Source organism: Ornithorhynchus anatinus, chromosome 1, assembly GCF_004115215.2.
Source record: "Ornithorhynchus anatinus isolate Pmale09 chromosome 1, mOrnAna1.pri.v4, whole genome shotgun sequence".
Lineage (NCBI taxonomy): Eukaryota > Metazoa > Chordata > Mammalia > Monotremata > Ornithorhynchidae > Ornithorhynchus > Ornithorhynchus anatinus.
The window spans coordinates 113,159,468-113,177,278 of NC_041728.1; the positions used below are offsets into that span (position 1 = coordinate 113,159,468).

General features: G+C 41.0%; 1 protein-coding gene across 3 annotated transcripts in view; it reads left to right on the forward strand.

Annotated features, from left to right (window-relative positions):
• The window catches only part of MME (membrane metalloendopeptidase), a 102,256-nt gene that overhangs the window by 34,119 nt on the left and 50,326 nt on the right, over nucleotides 1-17,811 (forward strand). For all 3 annotated transcript variants that reach the window (XM_029068977.1, XM_029068985.1, XM_029068990.1), the window contains exons 4-10: nucleotides 5,557-5,718; nucleotides 6,574-6,654; nucleotides 6,771-6,866; nucleotides 6,978-7,096; nucleotides 9,822-9,887; nucleotides 12,960-13,094; nucleotides 14,358-14,459. In XM_029068977.1, coding sequence (XP_028924810.1) covers nucleotides 5,557-5,718; nucleotides 6,574-6,654; nucleotides 6,771-6,866; nucleotides 6,978-7,096; nucleotides 9,822-9,887; nucleotides 12,960-13,094; nucleotides 14,358-14,459 — 761 coding nt within the window. The remainder of the gene's footprint in view (nucleotides 1-5,556; nucleotides 5,719-6,573; nucleotides 6,655-6,770; nucleotides 6,867-6,977; nucleotides 7,097-9,821; nucleotides 9,888-12,959; nucleotides 13,095-14,357; nucleotides 14,460-17,811) is intronic.

Consider the following 17,811-nt stretch of genomic DNA (forward strand, 5'->3'; position numbering starts at 1 on the left):
ATTTCAGAGGGAACTCAGCTCTGAGGAGGTCCAGAATGGGAGCTACAAAATAAGAATCCCCTCTCCACAAGGCATTAAAGGAAGGTTGATCAAAGAGACAGCTAGCACAGCAGCACTCACAGCCAAATTCTTGCCTTAGCCCAGATCCCCAGTGTTTATTCATTGTCAGTCGAATTTATTGAGTGCCTGCTGTGTTGAGCACTGTACTAAGCGCTTGGGAGAGTATAATACAACAATAAACGGACATATTCCCTACTCACAATGAGCTTATAGTCTAGAGGGGGAGACAGACACTAATATAAATCATAGCTATGTATATAAGTGTTGTGGAACTGGGATGGGGAATGAATAAAGGGAGCATGTCATGGTGAAGCAGAAGGGAGTAGAAGAAGAGGAAAAGAGGGTTTAGTCAGGGTAGGCCTTTTGGAGGAGACATTCCTTCAAAAAAACTTTGAAGAGGGAGAGTGTGTTTTCCCAAACACAGAGCTCCCTTTGTTGTCTGGAGGAGCTGCATCCTTAGTTGAGTTTTGAGATCACGAGGGGATATGAACGACCTATCAAGAACACATCATACACATTTATTCAGTTTACCCCATAGAGTTGTCCTAAAATGGAAATAAAATCACCTTGATGGAACAGGCTGAAAGCAAATGCTGGTTTATTTCCTTCCTAGTCCTTGGCTTAATAATGGTATTTACTGAGTGCTTATTACGTGCTAAGGATTGTGCTAACATGGGGGAAGATACAAGATAATCAGATAGGACTTGGTCCCTTCCCACATCCATTTTACAGATGGAAAAAGGGAAATGTAGAGAGGTTAAGTGACTTCCCCAAAATTGAACAACAGGGCAGGGAGAGAGCCTGAGTAAAAGTTCATGTCTCATTCATTCAATCGTTTTTACTGAGCCCTTACTGTGTGCAGAGCACTTTACTAAGTGCTTGGAAAATAAAATACAGAAATAGAGATAAGCCTTGCCCATATCGGGCTCACGGTCTAGAAGGGTGGGGGTGGTGAGACACATTAAAGCAGGTAAACAGGAATCAATATGAATAAATAGAATTATGGTTATATACATATATACATAAATGCTGTGGGGCAGGGAGGAGGGTGAGAGCAAAGACAGCGAGTCAAAGTGACGTGGGAGGGGGAGCTGAGTAAAAGGGGCGCTTAGTCTGGGAAGGCCTCTTGGAGGAGGTGTACTGTCAGTAGTGCTTTGAAGGGGGGAAGAGTGATTGGTGGATTTGAGGGTGTTCCAGGCCAGAGATAGGATGTGGGCCAGGGTTCAGTAGTGAGACAGGTGAGATCGAGGCACAGTGAGAAGGTTAGCACCAGAGGAGCAGACTATGCAGGCTGGGGTGTAAAAAGAGAGAAGGGCCCATTCAATCTCCATTAACTAATGCTCCTTACCTCATTTTTGGTTACCTTTTGAAAATTCCCACCCCCTTTGTTGAAACAGCTTAGGATATAGGATCTAATTTGGAAGGAGCTGGGGTCTGAGCGTACACCAAAGTACTTATTAAAATGCTGTAATGAATGGCTTGATTTAAACCCCAGAACAGGAAAGTCAATGGGGTGAGTTTTATTTGGGACTTAGTGAAATACAAAAAACAAAAAACTCTTAGGCATGTTGTGTCTAGATAACATAGCACCTGTATTTATATTATAATTTATTTAAAAAAGTGCCAAAGCCATGAGGCATCTGGGCATGTTTACAAAGACACTAAATAAAAGAAAATTAAATCCAGCAGTTTGTAAAAAAAAAGTTAAAAGAAAAAAGGGATCAGGAATTCCCCAAGAATTCTCCATTTCTCCTAAAGGAAGGGGCAGGATTAGTATCCTCAAGGATCTTTTCATTTGGGATACAGTATTTTTACTTATGCTACAGGAACATTTAGAAGGCAAGCAGTATGTTTAAATGAGCATAAAAATTTGCACATCATCCAATTTTAAGAATGAACTGGTAAGTAATAATAATAATTATGGTATTTGTTAAGCACTTACTATGTGCTGAACACTGTTATAACTGCTGGGGTAGATACAAGTAATCAGGTTGTCCCACAGGGGCTCACAGTTTTAATCCCCATTATACAGATGAGGTAATAATAATAATAATGTTTTGTTTATTTGTTAAGCGCTTACTATGTGCAGAGCACTGTTCTAAGCGCTGGGGTAGATATAGGGTAATCAGGTTGTCCCGCATGAGGCTCACAGTCTAAATCCCTGTTTTACAGATGAGGGAACTGAGGCACAGAGAAGTTAAGCAGCTTGCCCAAGGTCACACAGCAGACAAGTGGCAGAGTCAGATTAGAACCCATGTCCTCTGACTCCCAAGCTTGTGCTCTTTCCACTAAGCCACACTGCTTCCTAGCGTGGCCTCGTGCAGCATGGCGTAGTGAATAGAGCACAGACCTGGGAGTCAGAAGGTCATGGGTTCTAATCCTGGCTCTGCCAATTGTCTGCTGTGTGACATTGGGCAAGTCACTTCATTTCTCTAGGCCTCAGTTACCTCATCTGTAAAATGGGGATTAAGACTCTGAGCCCCACGTAACAGCCTGACTACCTTGTATCTCTGCCAGCACTTAGAACAGTGCTTGACACATAGTAAGCGATGACTTAGCTCAGTGGCAAGAGCCAGGGCTTGGGAGTCAGAGATCAAGGGTTCTAATCCTGGCTCTGTCTTGTCAGCTGTGAGACTTTGGGCAAGTCACTTAACTTCTCTGTGCCTCAGTTTCCTCATCTGTAAAATGGGGATCAAGACTGTGAGCCCATCGTGGAACAACCTGATCACCTTGTATCCTCCTAGCACTTGGAACAGTGCTTTGCACATAGTAAGTGCTTAACAAATGCCACTATTATTATTATTAACAAATACCATAATAATGATAATAATAATAATAATAATGCACAGGCCTGCTCAAATATACCCTATCCTTAAAAAAAACAAAAACCTAGCCGTGGGAGTCCATTAAGTTTCAGTTCTAAGTGGATTCAGTTCAAGTCCTCTTCTATTCTCCATCTATACCCACTCCCTCAGAGAACTCATTTGCCCCGATGGCTTCAACTACAGCCTCTAAGCTCATTGTGAGCAGGAAACTCTGTTGCATTTTCCCAAGTGCTTAGTACAATGCTCTGCACACAGTAAGTGCTCAATAAGTATAATTGATTGATTGATTGATTGATTGGAAGTCAGAGGACTGAGTTCTAATCCTATTGGCGTCTGTGTGACTTTGGGCAAGTCATTTCACCTCTGTGTACCTCAGTTTTCTTATCTATAAGATGGGGATTTCATACCTGTTTTCACTCTCACTTAGACTGCTAGTCCCATGTTGGGTAGAACCGTGAACAATTTGATTCTCCTGTGTTTACCCCCAGGACTTAGTATAGTGCTTGACCCATTATCAGTGCTACATAAATACCATAATTATTAATGACTCCCTTCATTTCCTAAAAAGAATGAACTTTCAGTATTTTAGAAGCAATGAAAATGAAATCTCAGATGAAATGCTAACTACTTCTAGGCTATTCCACTGAAATGAAAAGCTCTTAAGATATGGATCCTGATGAAGTAAGATGCTTTCTTTAAACTCTTGTTCACACATTTCATTAACAATAATAATAATTATGCTTTTATTAAGCATTTACTATGTATCAGGCAATGTAGTAAACACTGGGGTGGATACAAGCAAATCGAGTTGGACACATTCTAACTGTGGTGCTTAAAGTCTCAATCCCCATTTTACAGATGAGGTAACTGAGGCACAGAGAAATGAAGTGACTTGCCCAAGGTCACACAGCAGACAAGTGGCATAGCCGGGATTATGACTCCAAGGCCCATGCGCTACCCACTATTCCCTGCTGCTTAAGCTGCTTACGCAAAGGGTAGTGTTTTCTTGGAAGATTCATTTCAACTTTTACCTGTTCGCTTTTGTACTTCTAATTAGCCTCTCAACCCTCTTCTGCATACTCTCACAGTTTGTTTTTTATCCCTTCTCCCTACCTCACCTCACTTATTTTCTTCCTTTAAAGCAGAAACCTCATTATTTTACTCTAGATGCTCCTCAGTACATCCCATACAGATTCTTTAGACTGTTCTCCCCAGTAAACATTCTGCACCCCTGGAAGTACTAACACCTTGTGGGAAGAACATGGGGGACACTAGGTGCTTAGAACAGTGCTTGGTACATAGGAAGCACTTAACAAATACCATTATTAATAATAATAATAATGTTGGTATTTGTAATAATGTTGGTATTTGTTAAGCGCTTACTATGTGCCGAGCACTGTTCTAAGCGCTGGGGTAGACACAGGGGAATCAGGTTGTCCCACGTAGGGCTCACAGTCTTAATCCCCATTTTACAGATGAGGGAACTGAGGCACAGAGAAGTTAAGTGACTTGCCCACAGTCACACAGCTGACAAGTGGCAGAGCTGGGATTCGAACTCATGAGCCCTGACTCCAAAGCCCGTGCTCTTTCCACTGCGCCACGCTGCTTCTCATTTGTAAAGTGCTTACTATGTACAGAGCACTGTTCTAAGTGCTGGGGTAGATACAGGGTAATCAGGTTGTTCCACATGAGGCTCATAGTCTTAATCCCATTTTACAGATGAGGTAATTGAGGCCCAGAGAAGTTAAGTGACTTGCCCACAGTCACACAGCAGAGCTGGGATTCGAACCCATGACCTCTGACTCCCAAGCCCGTGCTCTTTCCACTGAGCCACGCTGCTTCTAATTATTATTCTAATCTCAGTTCTGCCACTTATAAGTTATGTGACCTTGGGCAAATCACTTAATTTATTGAGGCTTCAGCTTCCTCATCTGTAAATTGGGGATTCAATACCTGTTTTCCCTCCCTCCTAGTAAAATGGTGAGCCTCATGTGAGACAGGGATTATGTTCAACCTGGTTATCTTGTATCTACCTCATCACTTAATATAATGTGATACATACCTCAGTCATTATTATTATTGTATTATTAGAACTTCTGTGAATCTAGGAAAATCACCTCTGTAGGCAGATCAGATCTTCCTCCTCATCTTGTTTATTCTCCTCTTTAACTCCTCCTCTTCCTCCTGCAGTTCACTTCCTGTTTTCTCAATTATATATGATCGAAGGATCTGCTTCTCGGTGTTGTCTCCGAGCATGAGAATGTTGTTATGTCCTTTGGTGTACACTTCAGCAAACTCTTCTGCAAACACTTCAGCAAACTTTATGGGAAAAATGGGCATATTTGAATCACTGTGTGCACATTCTGGGAACACCCAGATATCTCTGATTTCAGTGAATTCAGAAATTGCCTGATATTCACAGCTCTGTGGAAAGTATCCATCCAGTTCTTACAGATGTACTTTAAGAGTACTGCATTGATTTACTCCAGTAGGATAGGATTTTTTTTCCCCCTTAGATCCCATTGGCTGATGAAATCATGAAAATTTGCCAGAATCTTCTTCCATCCTCAACATCTCGAAGTGGAATGTATATGTGTGTGTTTGTGTGCCTGGGTGTGCATGCATGACTGAGTGTTTGCGTATCTATGCATTTACTTCTCTTCAATTTCAGCTGCCCGTCTGATTGAGAACATGGATGCCAATGTGGAACCTTGCAAGGACTTTTTCCATTATGCTTGTGGAGGCTGGCTTAAGAGGAATGTCATTCCTGAGACCAACTCCCGTTACAGTAACTTTGACATTTTGAGAGATGATCTTGAAGTCATTTTGAAAGGTCAGTGGAGTTGATGTTCTTGTTTCAAAAGGTTTCTCTTTTGGCACTGGGTCATTATTATTATTATTATTTTTTTACAACAGTCTGGAATGGCCAAACCAGATTTAAAAAGCTTAAAATCACTAGCTTTTTACTCCATTTCTTTAGGCAGTTAATAACCCAGACTATCTGGAACATGATCTGAGTTTTTGTAGTGATACTATCCTTTGATCGGACCATGAAATAGATATGTTCAAATAGTAGGATTGTTGGAGTGTGTGTGTGTCTGTCTGTGTAATGTCACTTCTTAGATTCCTTCGGTCTTTAAAAAGCAATTCTATCCAGAGAGGTAAACAAGAGCTACATTCTTACTGAAATAGATGTTGTTATTCTCCACTTGGTGGTTATTCTAGGGAAATACAAGACCTTGATATTTTGCAACAGCCAAACAAGCAAACTTGTGGAATGAAAATATTTTAGTCCATATAAATGGTTCTCCTTAACCACCAAAAGACACTGATTACCTAATGAATGTTGACAGCCTCCCAGTTATTTTGTGTTGTTTTTAAAGTCATCTTTATCTTTGAGAGAGATTGTCACAAGGCAAACTAAAGCAGGTAATATTTTTACACCCCAAAAGGATAACCTAGTCAAATTTATTTTCATCCAGTACTCTGAAGGAAAATAACAAACTGGAAATAATGAGATAGCAAAGGAATTATTTTAACTTTTAAAAAAATTAGGAAAAGTAAGGTTTTCATTGAATTCACATAGAAACAATTGGAAAAGTAAAGTTTTCATTGAATTCCCATAGAAACAATCATAGTTTTAAATGAGACATTATAATGTTCATGTGTTTTAAATGCCCTGTTTCAGGCGTCCTTCAGAAGACAAGCCCTGAAGATATTTTAGCAGTGCAGAAAGCAAAAACTTTGTACAGATCGTGTATAAATGAAAGTAAGTTGCTCTTCAGAGGATTAAAAATGATGTGACATATTAGGAGGTGTCCACCTTTGGGTGCAAGCCTACCCAGAAGTGTTCACGTTGCATTCTTTTCTTACCATTTTCAAAAGCTGCTATTGATGTCAGGGAAGGAAAGCCTTTGATTCTGTTGTTACCGGATTTGTTTGGATGGCCCGTAGCAGTGGATGACTGGGACACAACATTTGGTAAGGCAATTTCCACAGTCTATTAAATTTCCGCATTCAAATCTGCCTATATTTTAATATCTCTCTATACTGAAGACCCTAAAAGACAGATTTCACCTTTCATTGCTTTAGGTACTACTTGGACTGCTGAGAAAGCTATTGCACATCTGAACTCTAAATATGGGAAAAAAGTCCTTATTAATTTTTTTGTTGGCACTGATGATAAGAACTCTATGAACCATATTATCCATGTAAGTTTGTGTGGCAGGCACGGTCAAAATTATCTTTAACGTACAATAAAGCAATCATATACCTTAATGTTACCGATATCCCAAAGTTCAGTATTTATTCTTTTAAATGTTATGAGAAGCTGAAGGAAAATCATATTTGTACTTTTTACCTGGTGTGTCCACTTAAAAAAAAAAATGGCTTCCGTCCAATTTGTTTCAAACGCGCCTCTCCTTGGAGGCTATCCTCTTGAGTCCGTATGTCCAAAATGCTGATCCCAGTGAGGCAAGTCTCACTTCAACAGGTTTCCCGCAAAGGCCAATGCCAAGATATGGCTCTCTCCTCATGAAAGATGAGTGGGCTGAGTTTGTAGCAAGAAGGGAATGGAGGTGAATCTATTAGAATTCCCACAGAGACTATGGAGAGCTTTGAAGGGGTTTATATCTGCCTCCTTGGTCTCTGTGACATTCTTTCTCAAACCAGGGGCCATAGCGCCCAGAGGCTGGGAGTTTCTGTCCTGCAAGGTTTCTGGGTATTTGCCCTGAAGCTAGTTGGAGAAGCCACACTTTTCCAGAGGGAGCAGGGATGGTGGTAGGAGTCCTCATGAACCAGTTGTACTTTCCAAGCACTTAGTACAGTGCTCTGCACCCAGTAAATGCTCAGTAAATACGATAGAATGAATGATCTGCCCTAGCCCACCCCTGTGTTGACAACAGTCCAGTCAGTGCCCTAAACATGCCCTGCCCTTAGAAGCTTTACCCAGTGGCCCTGCGATCTCAGGGATAAGCCTGAGATGCGTCCTTGTCCCGGCTGATGAGGGAAATGAATCCATGGGGAATCTTTGAGTGGATTTCGGAGGCTGGAGTCATAGAGTTCCAAATAACTTTTTAGCCATGGCAGTAAAAAGCCAAGTGATGGAAGGGTAAAATGAGCTGGCCTCCTTTTCCTCTTGAGCCCCACCTTGAGCCCTTCCTGTCCAAACCTTTCAGATCTGTTGGGATGCTGAGAGCATCCCACTGTGGGTTTTCTTTGTTTTGGGGCTGGGGAAGGTGTGGTCATGAGAGTCCCTGGAGTGAGTTATAGGGTGAAGAATTATTCAATAGACATGGCTTTGATAACTGTTCTTTCAAATGTATAATCAAAGTATTACTGTAAAGAACAAGGTTTAGTATTCTGCATGGACTAAGTATAAAGGATGCTGAATACATCACAGGGTTAAAAAAAAATGGAATGCCATAATAGCTATGTAGATGCCACCTAAATAAAGCCTTTTTGCAGATCCCTCCTAAAAGCTACAGACAATTTTTGTATGCTATTTGTTAAGCGCTTACTCTGTGCCAGCCATTGTACTAAGCCCTGGGGTACTAAGCAAGATAATCAGTTTGGAAAAGCAATGCCAAAGAGGAAATGATCTAGGGTCAAGGAATATATGGGGTTGCCCAAGATGAAAAAGGTCTAGTCATGACTTAATTGTCAGAAAATTATGAAACACTTCCCTTTCTGCACAACACTCACCATATAAACAAGTACGTGACCTAACAAACCTGGTTAGCTAGACCTGTTCAAACTGATTTACACTAATTCAAACTCCTGCTTCAGTACATTTATGATCCCCATTTCTTGAGAAATCAAAATTGACCCTTTGATCTTCACCCACCTTCAAGTTCACACATTACAGCTCACTCATTCACCACAGGATAAAGCATGGGCCTGGGAGTCAGAAGGTCATGTGTTCTAATTCCGGCTCTGTTACTTGTCCGCTCTGTGACCTTGTGCAAGTCACTTCACTACTCTGGGCCTCAGTTACCTCATTTGTAAAATGGGGATTGAGACTGTGAGCCCCATGTGAAACAAGGACTGTGTCTAACCAAATTTGCTTGTATCCACCCCAGCGCTTAGTACACTGCCTGGAACACAGTAAGCACTTAACAAATACTACAACTATTATTATTGTTATTAGTTTCCAAGCAACAGCACCAGGGTTTGCCCTAGATTTACTAACGTTTCTGAGCATGTCCAATAAGAGGAGATCCTCTCCAAAGTCTCCAAACTGAGTACATGAAAACTGTAGGCTTCCTTACCATCACTTATTATTTGTGTTACTCCTGATCTTGAATGATAAATACAGAGTAATTCTAATTGTTCACATAATGGTGGTACCTCAGGTGAATTTGTTTTTCAAATATATTGAATCCACTGTTACAGATTTCCAAGGCAGTTCTCCTCTAGGGAAGCAGTGTGGCTTAGTGGAAAGAGCATGGGCTTGGGAGTCAGAGGTCATGAATTCTAATTCCAGCTTCGCCACTTATCAGCTGTGTGACTTTGGGCAAGTCACTTCACTTCTCTGTGCCTCAATTACCCCAACTGTAAAATGGGTATTAAGACAGTGAGCCCCAGGTGGGACAACCTGATTACCTTTTATCTACCCCAGTGCTTAGAACAGTGCTTGGAACATAGTAAGCGCTTAACAAATACCATTATTATTATTATTATTAGGTCCCCTTACATCCATGACTTTCTACATACAGAGGTGTAACAATCCCACTGCATGCCTGACTCTTGGAAGATTCTGATTCTGCCAAAGCAGTATGTCTAGCTTTCTATTCACGTGTTTTGAATCCCCTGGGCATCCTATCCATTTATTATAGAAAGAAAGGGTCACAGCCTGCCAAGCTAAAAACATTTTGTCCGGATTGGTGTTTTATACCATTTGAATGGCTTATTTTCTTTGTGTTTTTTTTTGGTTAGATTGATCAGCCTGGACTTGGTCTCCCATCCCGCGACTACTATGAATGCACCGGTATATATAAGGAGGTAATAGATGCGCCCCAGAACAATTCTGCACTCAATTCGTAAATACTGGAATGTCTATTTTTACATGAAAACTTGACCCTATCTTTGCACCATTGTAGTTTGTCCCCTGTAGCTTGTTTTAGCTCATGTAATGCAGAGGTTTCCTATCACTCCAGGCTCAAGGTGCCTACCTTCCTAGGCGACAAAGAGGGAGTAAAGAGAATTTTCTAAAAAAAGGGTGAGGAATTTGAACTTTACCTTGTTTGTACTTGTATTTGAGATTTAAATGCAATGCTCTTTCACTATAGTTTTTTGAATGATGAATTTTAGTTTGAAGTTTTAATGGTAGAATTAAGGGTGAGGCTGAAAAATTCATCGATGGCTATTATCTACATGCTGATGGGAGTCACCAGAAAATTAGATCAGTTGTCAAACAATTAACAGTATTTGTTGAATGTTTATTAAGTGCAGGGCACTGATCCTTGAACCCAAAACTTATTGAGAAATCTAATATACTTTATTTTCTATTTCCTTTGGATTTAGTTTTATGGAAAGTTACATGTGTGGTGATGGGATTCTGGGTATATTTGCTGCAAGCAGACTCTATTAAGCTAATTATAGGAAAGTCAGTTGAGGGTGAGAAGGGAGGGAAGCTAGGAGGAGGTATTGGGAAACGCACTGGGAAGGATAATAAGTACTTCAGATCTGCAGCCCCACACTAAAAAGTGATGCTAGTGCCCTGGGGCGGACCCTGGCTAGCCCTTGAAATCCATTTATGAATCAATTATATTTACCAAGCACTTATTATGTACAGAACACTCTACTAAGTACTCAGGAGAGTACATTATAATGGAGTTGGAGTTGGTAGGCATGTTTCCCTGCCCACAGGGAGCATTTCTACTCATTCTAGTAATTGTGCAAATCTTGGTTCACAGAAATCTTTACTTGATTTCATAACTGGACTACTTTGGAAGGGCTACTCTCTTTGACAGACAAAGGAATGGATAGACCTAAAATGGCAAACTGAGGCAAACTTCCACTGGATCTTGAGGCAATTCTGAAAACTTTGTTTTAAACATCATTTTTCCAGTTTGCATAAGGGTGGAGCTGGTTTCGAACGCTGGCATAAAAAACAGTCCACTGCTTTGTATCTTGGACTCAATGACTTGGGATACTGAATGATATTGGCATTATTGGCTACTCATGTGGTTTTAATAACTACTGGAGCCATGACACTATGTTGGTGATGTAGATGCAGCCCACATTCAAATGAGTACTTTAAGGAATGCATATGAGAAAACTAATATTTTATACAATATGAAATATTGCATAGTTGATACAAGTGAGTGAAAGAGAATGAAACCTAACTCATTTTCATTCCTACTTTCCTATCTATTCGACAATGTTCCAGCTAGGCTATTGTGTTTATTGATAACACAATAGTGTACTAAGCACTTAAGAGAGTACAGTATAGCCATATAACAGACACATTCCCTGCTCAGGGAGAGAGGTCAGGCACAGAAGTCCTTCAACTGATTTTGTGGGGGTTTTCTCTTTAGCTCTTGAGTTTTGAAATAGGAACCTTGAGGTTCAAACTCTTTTGGTTCTTTATTTGAATGCCAGTTGCTAAAATTCCTCATTCAATCGATCAGTGGTATTTATCAAGCACTGTATGAAACCCTTGATCCCTGCCCATAAAAATAGGAGGACAAAGTTACAGATGGGGGAAATAGTGGATTATAAGGATATGTAAGTTTTTGTTGTTTGAATGGTATTGTTAAGCATTTAATGCATGCTAGGCACTGTATTAACATCTGGGTTAGATACAAGTCAGTCAGGTTGAACACAGTCCATGCCCCACATGGGGCTCACAGTCTTAATCCCCATTTTATAGATGGGGATTATTAAGCATTTACTGTATTGTATTGTGTTTACTGATTATTAAGCACTTGGGAAAATACCATACAGTAGAGTTTATAGTCTTTGTAAGAAGACTTTGTGAGCACTTTGCAATGAGCTGCACATCTGCCCACCTTCACACCTTGCCCTCGATGCTCCACTGGAATTGCCATAGAAAGGATGACAGCATATGAGTGAGGCTGCACAAACCACGACCACTGTATTCAATTCCTCCGCTCAGTCTCTTGGCTAGCCCATCATTTTCAATGGAGATGCTATCACCGCCGATGATCACTGGCAACAGATGAAAGGACAATAGTTTACCCAGTTTAGTGAGCGGGCTAACAGTTGCACCTTTCTCATTATTCTCTGTCTCTCCCTGGCTTAGTGGAAAGACCCCGGGCTTGGGAGTTAGAGATCATGGGTTCTAATTCCGTCTCCACCACTTGTCAGCTTTGTGACTTTGGACAAGTCACTTCACTTCTCTGTGCCTCAGTTACCTCATCTGTAAAATGGGGATTAAGACTGAGCCCCACATGGGACAACCTGATAACCTTGTATCTACCCCAGTGCTTAGAACAGTGCTTGGCACATAAGCACTTAACAAACTCCATCATCATCATCATTGTGTAACAGATCCAGATTATGGCAACATGTCAGAAATTATCTCCAACTAATAGGCTTCAAGTTCTCCTCAGTGTTTGTCAGTGTCAAAACCAACGAACCAACTCAACAGGAAGCTCCTAGAGAATGAAAGACCTAGAAAGGACATCAAAAATAGCATCATAAAAATCCCTGGGCATGTGTACACCTCCATGCAACTCCCATAAATACCCAAGTCTTCCCCCTACAGCGTAGGGTGTCATGGACTCTTAATCATATTTTCTTCTTTCAGTCATTTTATTTTCCTTGACTCTGGACCAATTGACACTCTCTTTACAAGCTAACACATACACATTCTTAGATATTTATGATCATTCTTTCATAGGTTTGTGACCCTGTCATTTTGTTGGTATAGGATTTTCTAAAATGCATTTTCCTCAGGCACTGAGGGCAGTTCTGATTTTGTGAATGTTTTATTGTTTCAAATTATAGAGTTAAAATATTAAGTTGAAGTAAAATATATTTTTTCCCTGAATTATGTTTCTAACATGTGGAAAGTTCTTCAACAGTGAATTGTAATTCTTCTTGCAGGCATGTGAAGCATATGTGAATTTCATGGTTGCTGTGGCTACAATAGTTCGTCAGGAGCAAAAATTGTCTGTCAATAAAACTCAACTTACCTTGGAAATGAACAGAGTTATGGAGCTGGAGAAAGAAATTGCCAATGTAAAGCGTCTTTTTGCTGATATGCTGAATAATATTTCAAACTTTTTTATGGGATTTGTTGGCATTTACTGTGTGTCAGGCACTGTACTAAGCTCTGGGGTATATACAAGATAATGAGGATGGACACAGTTGTGTTGAGATGTTTGGGGTAAAGCAATGTTTGGGGAGCTGAAACAATAATATAGTGTGAATTGACTGGAGCTACTTCCTGTCATGCTGTCCTAGGATCCTGGCATATCTGACAATCTTATTCTGCTATCCTAATCTCCTGCAAATGTGGCCTAAGACATCCAATGACTGGAGGGCTACAGGTAGTCAAAATCCCAAGGCAAAATTCACCTTTTGGAAATTAATCATTTGGCACTGAAGGCTTCCTGTGGGCAGAGCACTGTACTAAACCTCTGGGAAAGTACAGTACAACAGAGCTAGTAGACATACTTTTTGCCCATGAGGAGCTTCTAGTCTACAGGGACTTTCTCAGAGGCATGTACGGCCCTAATTCTGCATGCCTGCTACCCATTCTGCTCTTCCCTAGTCCTCTTTTTGTGGTGAATTATACTCTCCCTAGTGCTTAGAAAGGTACTCTGCATGCAGTAAATGCTCAATAAATACCAGTGATTGATGGATTGATTAGTTTTAATGGGGAGTGAGGACACAAGAAGGGGAAAGGGAGGAAAGACAGGTAAACGGAGAGGCTTTGGGGATGAGAGCAGGGGTTGTGTGTCCACTGGTGGAGGGGGCCTGGGTCAGTTAGTGTCTATTTCCAATATATGAAGTAGACCTACCCACCAAGTATCAGTAAACAAATATTATCTCTCCAGAATGAGATACAGATCAATATAAAGCCAATGAAAGGAGATAAATTGCTGCAAAACTTTCATAACACATCCCGGGGCAGAAAAACATCAGTCCATGTGATTCTAGACTTTGGTCGACTCCATCCAGGGAAGAGGGGATTTTTTTTCTTCAGTCATTTTAAGGGACCCTTTGGGATTGTTTCAAGCCCTTTGTTGCTCATACGACGACTCTTCAGTTTAATATTTCTTTCCAGATCATCATCATCGGCAGCATTTTTGAATGCCTATTTGGTGCAGAGCATTTGGAAACAAGCAATAGTAGATGAAGGCCAGGCCGTGCCCTCAAAAACCTTAACATATTTCCATCCCTTGGTTCTCCTCCCTCTTTTCATTCTGAAAGCACTTTCACCCCATCAGTTAGCAAATTTCTAAATCCAGAAATAATGACCTAAAATAAACTCTGTAGGTGACAACGAGAGCGGAAGACAGAAATGATCCAGTGCTGCTGTACAATAAGATGACTCTAGAAGAAATCCAAAGGAACTTTTCATTGACTATTAATAGAAAGGTAAGTTGCACATTTTCTGAAATTGGTATCTCTTCAATTTCATGAAACTGGAACAAAAAGGGTGTTCCTTTTGGGGGGAAAAAAACACCTTGGAAAATACTTTTGTTTATTCATTCCGCCGGGAGTGTTTACTGAGCTCCTTCTGGACACCCACTAAACTTAGGTGTGATTTCCTTAAAATCTCCCCTGCTCTTCTCCAGTCCCTCTCTCCTCTTGCCCTTTCTTCAACTCTCCTATCTTTCTCAGCAGAAACACAAGAGAAGATATTCTGTCTTCTCTCCTCCTGTGCATCCAACCCCATCTCTTCCCACTTTATCAGAGCACTTACCTCCTCACTTCTTCCTTTGACCATCATCTTCATCTGCTCTCTTTTCAGTGGCTTCTTCCCCACTGTTTTCAAACATGCTCTTGTCCCCCTTATCCTAAAAAAAACACCTCTCTTGACCCTCATGACTCCATCCAGTTATCGCTCCATCTCCCTCCTACCATTCCTCTCCAAACTCCTTGAGCAAGTTGCCATGAGAAGTAGCATGGTGTAGTGGATAGAGCATGACCCTGGGAGTCAGAAAGTCATGGGTTCTAATCCAGGCTCTGTCACTTCTCTGCTGGGTAGCCTTGAGCAAGTCACTTCACTTCTCTGTGCCTCAGTTACTTCATCTTTAAAATGGGGGTTGAGACTGTGAGCCCCATGTGGAACAGGGACTGTGTCCAACCTGATTTGCTTGTATCCACCCCAGCCCTTAGTACTTTGCCTGGCACATAGTAAGAGCTTAACAAATACTACCATCATTGTTGTTATTATTATTACATCTGCTATCTCAAATTTTTCTCCTCCAACTCGCTCCTTGCCCCCCTCCTAAGTAGCTTCTCTCCCCTTCACTCCTCAGAAACCACCCTCTCAAAGGTCACAAGTGATCTCCTTCTTGCCAAATCCAATGGCCTCTATGCTATCCCAAGCCTCCTCAATCTCTCAGCTACCTTCAACACAGTCAATCAACCCCTTCTGCAAACATTATTCAACTTCTGCTTCACTGACACTGTCCTTTCCTGGTTTTCCTCCTATCTCTCTGGCCGCTCATTTTCAATCTCTTTCTCAGGCTATTCCGCTGTCTCCCACCTCTTAACTGTGGGTGTCCCTCAAGGTTCACTTCTGGGTCCCCCTCTATTCTCCATCTACACCCTCTCCCTCAGCAAACTCATTTACTGGCATGGCTTCAAATGCCACTTCTATGTGGGTGGATCCCAAAACTACAACTTCAGCCCTTGATCTCTCTCCTTCTCTGCAGTTTCACATTTCCTCCTGCCTTCAAGACATCTCCACTTGGATGTCCTGTCACTGCATATGCAAAATAGGATTCATTATCTTCCCATCCAAACTCTAATCTCTTCCTGACATTCCCATCACTGTAGAAGCACCCTCATCCTTCTTGTCTCACAAACCCATAACCTTGGTGTTATACTTGACTCCTCTCTCTCATTCAACTAACATATTCAATCTATCACTAAAATCATATTCGTTCAACCATCACAACATCAAAATGTGAAACTAAATCTGCCCTTTCCTCTCCATCCAAACACCTACCCCATTGATCCAAACACTCATCCTATCTCTCCTTGATTACTGAAACAACCTCCTTTGCTGACTTCCCTGCCTCCTATCTCTCTGCACTTCAGCCCCAACTTTATTCTGCTGCCCAGATCACTTTCCTACAAAAATGTTCAATCCGTGATTCCCCACTCCTTCAGAAGGTCAAGTGGTTGCCCATCTGCCTCCACATCAAAGAAAAACTTACCATCTACTTTAAAGCATTCAATCACCTTGCCCCCTCCTGCTTCACTTTGCTGCTCTCCTACTTCAACCCAGCTCTCATACTTCACTCCTCTATTGTCAGCCTACTCAGTGTACCTCAGTCTCATCTATCTCACCACCAGCATCTCACCCACAACCTGCCTCTAGCTTGGAATGCCCTCCCTCTTTATATCCAACCGTTAATTGCTTTCCCCAGTTCCAAAGCCTTACTGAGGGCACATCTCCTCCAAGAGGCCTTCCCTTCCTAAGCCCTCATTTCTTCTTCTTCTCCCACTACCTTCTGTGTAACCCTGATGTGCCCCCTTTATTCACCCCCCACACCCTCAGGCCCACAGCACCTATGTACATATCAGTAATTTATTTATATTAATATCTGTCTCCCCCCCATAATGTAAGCTAGCTGTGAGCAGGAAATGTGTCTATCAACTCTGATATATCATTATATTGTACTCTCCCAAGGACATAGTACAGTGCTCTGCACATAGTAAGTGCTCAAGAAATACGATGGATTGATTGATTTTGTGTAAAGAGTAGTGCATTTCCTGATACCACATACTGAACTGACACCTACTATGTACAGAGCAATGCTCTAGGTACTTGGGAGAGTAAAATAGAGGTAAAAACCCTTTAGATTCTTAAAATTGAACATAGAAGACTTTGAAATGCCAATAAATTCCACTGTAAGATGTGACAAAATGAATTGAAGATAGTTATAAAAACATTAACATTAAGTGAAAAGATGGCTAGTGATATTCAGAACCACAGAAACAAGGTTCCTAGAAAATGCTCCAAGAGAAATTCATTTCAGAAGACCATTAGACAATAATCTGACTTGATTACAGACACAATAATAATAATAATAATAATGTTGGTATTTGTTAAGCGCTTACTATGTGCCGAGCACTGTTCTAAGCACTGGGGTAGACATAGGGGAATCAGGTTGTCCCACGTGGGGCTCACAATCTTAATCCCCATTTTACAGATGAGGGAACTGAGGCACAGAGAAGTTAAGTGACTTGCCCACAGTCACACAGCCGACAAGTGGCAGAGCTGGGATTCGAACTCATGAGCCCTGACTCCAAAGCCCGTGCTCTTTCCACTGAGCCACGCTGCTTCATCAATAATGAAGATCAAAATTTTCTGATTATAAAAGATAACATACTGATGGGATCTTCTTATGATTTCTTGTAGAGGTAAAGAAGATTTAGAGGCAGAATGGTAAACTGGAACAAGGGACTGCTAAATTCAGTCAATCAGTGATATTTATTAAGTGCTTACTGTATGCAGAGCATTACGCTAAGTGCTTGGAACAGTAAAATAACATAAGTAGACACAGTTCCTGACCTCAAGGCCCTTACAGTCTCTCATAGATCATGAATGCATTTCATTTCATTACAAAGTGCTAATTAAAATTATAATCGCATTGTTTCATTAGCATGACATTCATATTAGCTAAAACAATTCATTAACTGATGATCAACTATGAGATGCTGATTACCAGGCTATTGCATTAGCAAATATGAAAGTCAATCCAACAGAGGA